Source organism: Etheostoma spectabile, unplaced genomic scaffold (genome assembly GCF_008692095.1).
Source record: "Etheostoma spectabile isolate EspeVRDwgs_2016 unplaced genomic scaffold, UIUC_Espe_1.0 scaffold00010817, whole genome shotgun sequence".
Classification (NCBI taxonomy): Eukaryota; Metazoa; Chordata; class Actinopteri; order Perciformes; family Percidae; genus Etheostoma; species Etheostoma spectabile.
The window spans coordinates 10,907-16,668 of NW_022603871.1; the positions used below are offsets into that span (position 1 = coordinate 10,907).

The 5,762-nt window shown below is 38.9% G+C and overlaps 2 protein-coding genes across 2 annotated transcripts; one reads left to right on the top strand and one right to left on the bottom strand.

Moving 5' to 3' along the window:
- Positions 1–515: 515 nt before the first annotated feature.
- LOC116679358 (GTPase IMAP family member 7) lies at positions 516–1,817 on the bottom strand. The gene is made up of 2 exons (XM_032509025.1): positions 1,732–1,817; positions 516–1,571 (listed from the first exon to the last, which is right to left on the bottom strand). Exons 1-2 carry the CDS (start codon positions 1,751–1,753, stop codon positions 877–879), a joined length of 717 nt encoding a protein of 238 aa, XP_032364916.1. The 5' UTR covers positions 1,754–1,817; the 3' UTR covers positions 516–876.
- Positions 1,722–4,015, top strand: LOC116679357 (GTPase IMAP family member 7). The gene is made up of 4 exons (XM_032509024.1): positions 1,722–1,954; positions 2,103–2,544; positions 2,736–2,794; positions 3,157–4,015. Exons 1-4 carry the CDS (start codon positions 1,945–1,947, stop codon positions 3,750–3,752), a joined length of 1,107 nt encoding a protein of 368 aa, XP_032364915.1. The 5' UTR covers positions 1,722–1,944; the 3' UTR covers positions 3,753–4,015.
- Positions 4,016–5,762: the final 1,747 nt, after the last annotated feature.

Consider the following 5,762-nt stretch of genomic DNA (forward strand, 5'->3'; position numbering starts at 1 on the left):
ATTCTGTATAATAACCCTCTGTTGATCTGTTGCATATTGAAAATATCCGTTCAAATGTCCTTGTGGATCTTTAGTAGTTTTTTGTTTTATACTAAAAGAAATGTAAAGAAGATATTGCAGAGCAATACTGCATTGCTCTTTTCACCAAGGATCAGAATGAGCTCTTTCACAGTTTAAGATAAAAGAATCCCTTTCCCCTGTTCATTTCTGCTACAATGAGTAAAAATGTTTGCTGTGAAAAAAGGGTTCATCGCTGTAACTGCTAAATGTAACTTAAGAATACCAACAGAGGTAATAATGTAGACTATCTCTCAATTCCCATTACAATGAACGCAAATCCATGAAAACATTTATTTTTAGTTATACATACTTTTATTTCATATTAACTTTATAGAATGAAGTATACAGAATACTTAAAACATCATTTTCAAGCATACATTTACAATCAAAAAGGTCATGTTTCAATAAATGAAAATGAAATCACATACAATTAAGTTCTGAAAAAACAAATTGACATCATTATGCATTTTATAAAATCAAGAAAAGGTTTGTGTAGAGACAAGTCATGTTAGGAGCACATCAGCTTGATTTTTTCTACATTTTATCTTTAAGTATTTTTTCTCATGACCCTGAGAGACATTTATACTTCACAATCAGCATGAGTGATAACCTGACACCACATAAGATAACATTACACTATCTACTGTAAGTGTATGTGTGTGTGTGTGTGTGTGTGTGTGTGTGTGTGTGTGTGTGTGTGTGTGTGTGTGTGTGTGTGTCTTTTTTAAAATGTGTTCTTATATGTTCACACATGGGTACAGAAACTGTCTTCTTACACCTGGATATTGATATGTTTAGGTTACTGAGTATGGTTATTTAGCGACTAGCAAGAATCATCATAAATTCTACAATACGGAGGATCAGTTCACAGATGAAGGTGTATGAGGGAGTACCTCCACTTCCCATTTTTTGTTGCACTTCTTGGTACATGGCATCTGTGTAGCATGCCCCCCCGTTTGCAGCAACCATGCTGTCGATCTTCTTAACCAGCTCCACCACTTGACCTGTGTCTTTACTGGTGTTGTCAAAGACGTGGAACCTGTTACCACAGCTTTGGATGACTCGTCGGAGGTCTTGACTACCCTCACGCACATACTCTTGTATGGTCTGGCCTCCAAGATCATCACCACGGGTAAACAGCACGATCATGTACTGGTTAGCCTTAGGACCAAACAGCTTTTGCAGGGCTTCCACAGAGTTTTTCTCTTCGTTGGTGAATCGACCGACTTGGATGACCAGCAGGAACACATGAGGACCAGGACATGAGACTTCAACACATCTCACAATTTCTCTTTGGATGAATTCTGGTGACTTCTGAGTGTCAAGGATCCCTGGTGTGTCCACCACACTAACCACTCTGTTACCCCAGCGTTTCACACCTTTCTCACAGGACTCAGTCACTGACTCTGCACTGGGACGGGATTTGAACCGTTTCTCTCCCAGAATGGTGTTTCCAACAGCACTCTTGCCAACACCAGTTTTTCCAATCATCACGATTCTCAAATCAGGACCTGCAACACAATTTATAACTTCTGTTAAAGTTGTCTGTTAGAGTAAATCATGGCATAATGTACAAACAGTTTAGTGGCTATGACGGCACTGTGATAGACTTTAATGTTAATGAGTTATACATGCAGGAGAAAAAATTAAAATTGTAGTTTTGAGCATTACCAGCAGGAATTGAAGCCATCATGTCCCTTCAGCGTTGTCTCAACAGAGATGTATGTAAAGGCTTAAAGACGGTTGCTCATTTATATGATAGCTGCACAGCTGCCACGCCTCATACTGTTTGTGTAACAGGTCCATATAAAACAGGCAGAGAGCAGCACATTCTGCAGACACCACACAGCTCGTTGGTATTTCACTGCACTGGATCTGAGGACCATGTCTCACAGTAAGTTTTGCAACAAATGTCTTATCAAGTTTGTTTTTTATACCGTGTTTGCTTTACATTATTAAGGCACTGTTGTGAAAATTTTACCATGTATAAAAAATGTATTGTTGGTTTCAGGTTTAAAATTACGTTATGTGTGTTTTCACAGGTAACAAGATTTCAGTCGTTGTCCTGGGAAGAGAAGACTATTTGAAGAAAGCCCTAATAACCAGCATCCCGGGGACAGACTTATCTCTGCTGCCCAAAAACAATGATCTGAAAGAAACGGAGATATATGAAAACAATATGTATATGGTCAAATGTACACCAGACAGAGAATGTGATGACTTAAAAAAAGTATTTGCTCCTAATCGAGGCCCAGACATTTCTTTGTTGGTGGTAAAAGAAGAGTTTACACCTGAAGAGGTGTGGGAGCAGGTAGACAGTCTGCACAGAATAACTGGAAAACTCACAGAAGAGTTCATAGTTGTTCTGCCCTTAAGCTGTAAGGAGTCTGATTCTTACCGATTCAAATGCTGCACCATGGATCAGGTTTTCCGTAAACTGACCCAACTGGCTGAAGAGAGAAATCTGATACCCACCAGCACGAGGTAAAGGTGAAAGGAGAAACATGTAGATGATGATTGGACGTAATGTAAAGTAACAAATATACCGATGTAGACTTATACATACCATATGCAACATTTAGTAATTGTTGTAATTGTTTGCATACTATTAAAAGATAAATGCAACAAAAGTCATCTTTATATCTTTGTAATGTGGTTCTTCCTCTGCATTACAGACTTCATGACCAACCTGCTGCGTCACAGACACCAACACCACGCCATCCAATAAAGGAAGGTAAGCCACAACCTCTCTCAGCAACATCTATTCTTTTTTACTAAGTTATACCCCCATGTGTAGTTATTAGTAAAGGGTAATAATTCATATAGAACCAATATGTTACTTGCAGAAATTCTTATTGGCCTTTTTATCTAGGTTTCACTGACCCCAGGAAGAGGTTAAAAAGTGAGACCTGTCTTCTCACTCAGTAAATTATTACAGAAATGTGTAGTTATTGTAGTAGGAATTGATAAGTATTGTGTATGTGTTTTAATGCAGCAGTCCAATTGTTATTTTTTTAACAAAACAAAAGGAAAGCAGCTACTTGTAATAATGAAAACAGATACTTGTAAAGTTATTTTTTTGCTACTTCAACACAGGAGAGCACCCTACCACCGAAGTGAACCTTGTTCTGCTGGGAATGACCGGGACCGGAAAGAGTGCAAGTGGAAACACAATCCTCGGAGAGAAACAGTTCATTTCTAGAGCCAGTTCAAATCCAGTCACCACAGAGTGTCAAGAGGCAAAAACTGAGATAGGAGGTAGACGTGTCCGTGTCATTGATACCCCCGACATCTTTGATGATGACGACAGGAAGTCACCAAATAAGGAACATGTGAGAAGGTGCCTGGAGCTCTGTCAGTCAGGACCTCGTGTGTTCTTACTGGTGATTCATGTTAGCAGATTTACAGACGGAGAGAGAACCATACTGAAAAAGATGGAAACAGCTTTTGGCAGAGAAGTTGTAAAACAAACAGTCGTCCTGTTTACACGTGGGGGAGATCTGCAGCAAGGAGGGATGAGCTTTGAGGATTTTCTGCATGGCTGTCAGCCTGATCTCAAGAAGATAGTTGAGAAGTGTGGAGGAAGGTGTGTTCTCTTTGAGAACAACACCTTGGGTTCAGATCAAGTGGATAAGCTGATGCAGATAGTGGACAGGATGTTAACAGAGGAAAGAAAGAATGTGAACGTATAAAGTCAGGAGCATGAAGGGCAGGGGTGGAATATTTCTTCTGTCTAGAAAGACATAGGCTACATGGGACATGATTCAGTAACTTGAAGGGTTGATTATACTTTGGTTTTCTTTTGACTTTAATTAGCCACATTTAATCAGAGATTTACATTTTGTTCATAGTATGTTAATGGATTTCTTTGTCAAATGAACCAAACGTATTTCTTTCCTTGGTATAAGAGCTCCATCTCTCTCAATTTGTTAACCTTTGTAATCTGTGATGACATTTTTACAATAAATAAACGAGTGTTGTGAACTCGGTGTCTCTTCGGTCTCTGGTAATTCAGAAACAGTGATTTCAATTATTACCCTTCACTTAATAATATAACAGAGGTTATAAATTAGTGCATGTGTAGATTTAGAGTCATAGAGAACAACTGGGAAAAATAACTTTAGGATTAATAAATTACTATCTATAAAATATATTATATGGTGAGGTTTCTCTGCTGAAATATATAAATAGAAAATGTATAGCATTTATAGCATGAAACCAAACGAGGCTTTTTTAATGCTTCTCCACTCTGGACTTTGTATTCTTCTTCTGTGTTTTGACTCTGGAGGATCAGCGCTGTCAGCCTGAACCAAACTGAACTATAACTGGTTAAATATCTCCATCTACTGGACATCTGGTCTAGAAGGTCCTCATGTGCTCTCCTATCAACCACTCATAATCCTTTAAATTCTTTTATATTCAGTAGGTAACATCCTAATCCTGAAGTTACTAAGTAGTACTAAATACATATAATAGGAGTAGAAGTATAAATTAAAACACTGTATAATTAAAACACCTCAAACTTTTACATTACTTAGTAAATGTACTTTCTTGTCTCTCCACCACTGACATGAACCTTCCTGTGTGTGTATGTACTCTGATGTAATATTTTGGGTTACTTCTATTATATTATAGTATTATTTTAGCCTGAAACTGCTTTAGATGAATGGTTCTCATATTTTTTTAGTTGAATGTACCACTGATGGTTAAGTGTGCAACTAGGTTGAACCCAAATGCAGACAACACAGAGACAAAATGACGGTTCAACAGGTTCATTCCAATGTCCAATTTAGGGGATGCAACAGGGAAAAGACAAGTCCAAATCTAATGGGAATCCAGGGTACAGAGCGTGTGGGGTACCGTGTTTCTGGGGGTATGTGTCCGATAATCCAGAGATCCAGTGTGGAGAGCAGAAGTGGAGGATAGCAGGAGTGGTGGATAGCAGGAGTGGGGGATGGCAGGAGTCAGGTTGAAGAACAGTGTCAGACAAAGAATAATCAGGACAAGTAAATATCACAAAAACTAGTATAACCAGGTCGAGTCAGCAGAGAGACTAATGCGGTCGTCTTGACTATGATCTGACGGAGAGTGTGGGGGGGGGGGTATTTGAAGCAGAGGTGATTAGCATAGATGCTAATCACCTTGACTCCCATACACCAGGCTTCACTCCTGCAATTTAATACAGACGGAGGGGGGGGGGCAGGGGGACACAGCGCTACCAGCAGCAGACCTAACACTGATGTTGTTATTTGAAATGGATACTAGATGAATTTAGATTTGCTTTGAGATGTAAATTACCCTGAGTAACATTCAAACCTCTCTATTAATATATATTCATATAAATGTTTCTCATTTTATTGAATAACATCTGACCATGTTGGAGCAAAGAAGAGACGATTGATGGATGACATTGTTGTCACATCTTGAAATCTTTAAATCTTATTCAGTGTGCAGATGTGCTGCAATAGAAGCAATCTGTGCAATGACTGTTGTTGCCCATACTTCTTATTATTCTTCCGCCAGATTTTCGTCCCACTACTAGTCCCGGAGCGTTGCCAACACACACACACAAAATACATCGAAACGTGTGTAATGATCGGGAATGGTGTGCTATGACATTTCAAAGAGATTTGCCTCGCGGTTTTCACGAATTGGCAAAAAACTGCGAAAAAGGCGTCAAGACTTGAATGGGAAATGTTCGG

Coding starts and splice junctions, on each gene's coding strand:
- LOC116679358 (XM_032509025.1), bottom strand. CDS start 1,753: ATGATGGCTTCAATTCCTGCTG. Junction 1,572..1,731: donor GATGGCTTCAATTCCTGCTG/GTAATGCTCAAA, acceptor ATTGTGTTGCAG/GTCCTGATTTGAGAATCGTG.
- LOC116679357 (XM_032509024.1), top strand. Junction 2,545..2,735: donor CTGATACCCACCAGCACGAG/GTAAAGGTGAAA, acceptor TCTGCATTACAG/ACTTCATGACCAACCTGCTG. Junction 2,795..3,156: donor ACGCCATCCAATAAAGGAAG/GTAAGCCACAAC, acceptor ACTTCAACACAG/GAGAGCACCCTACCACCGAA.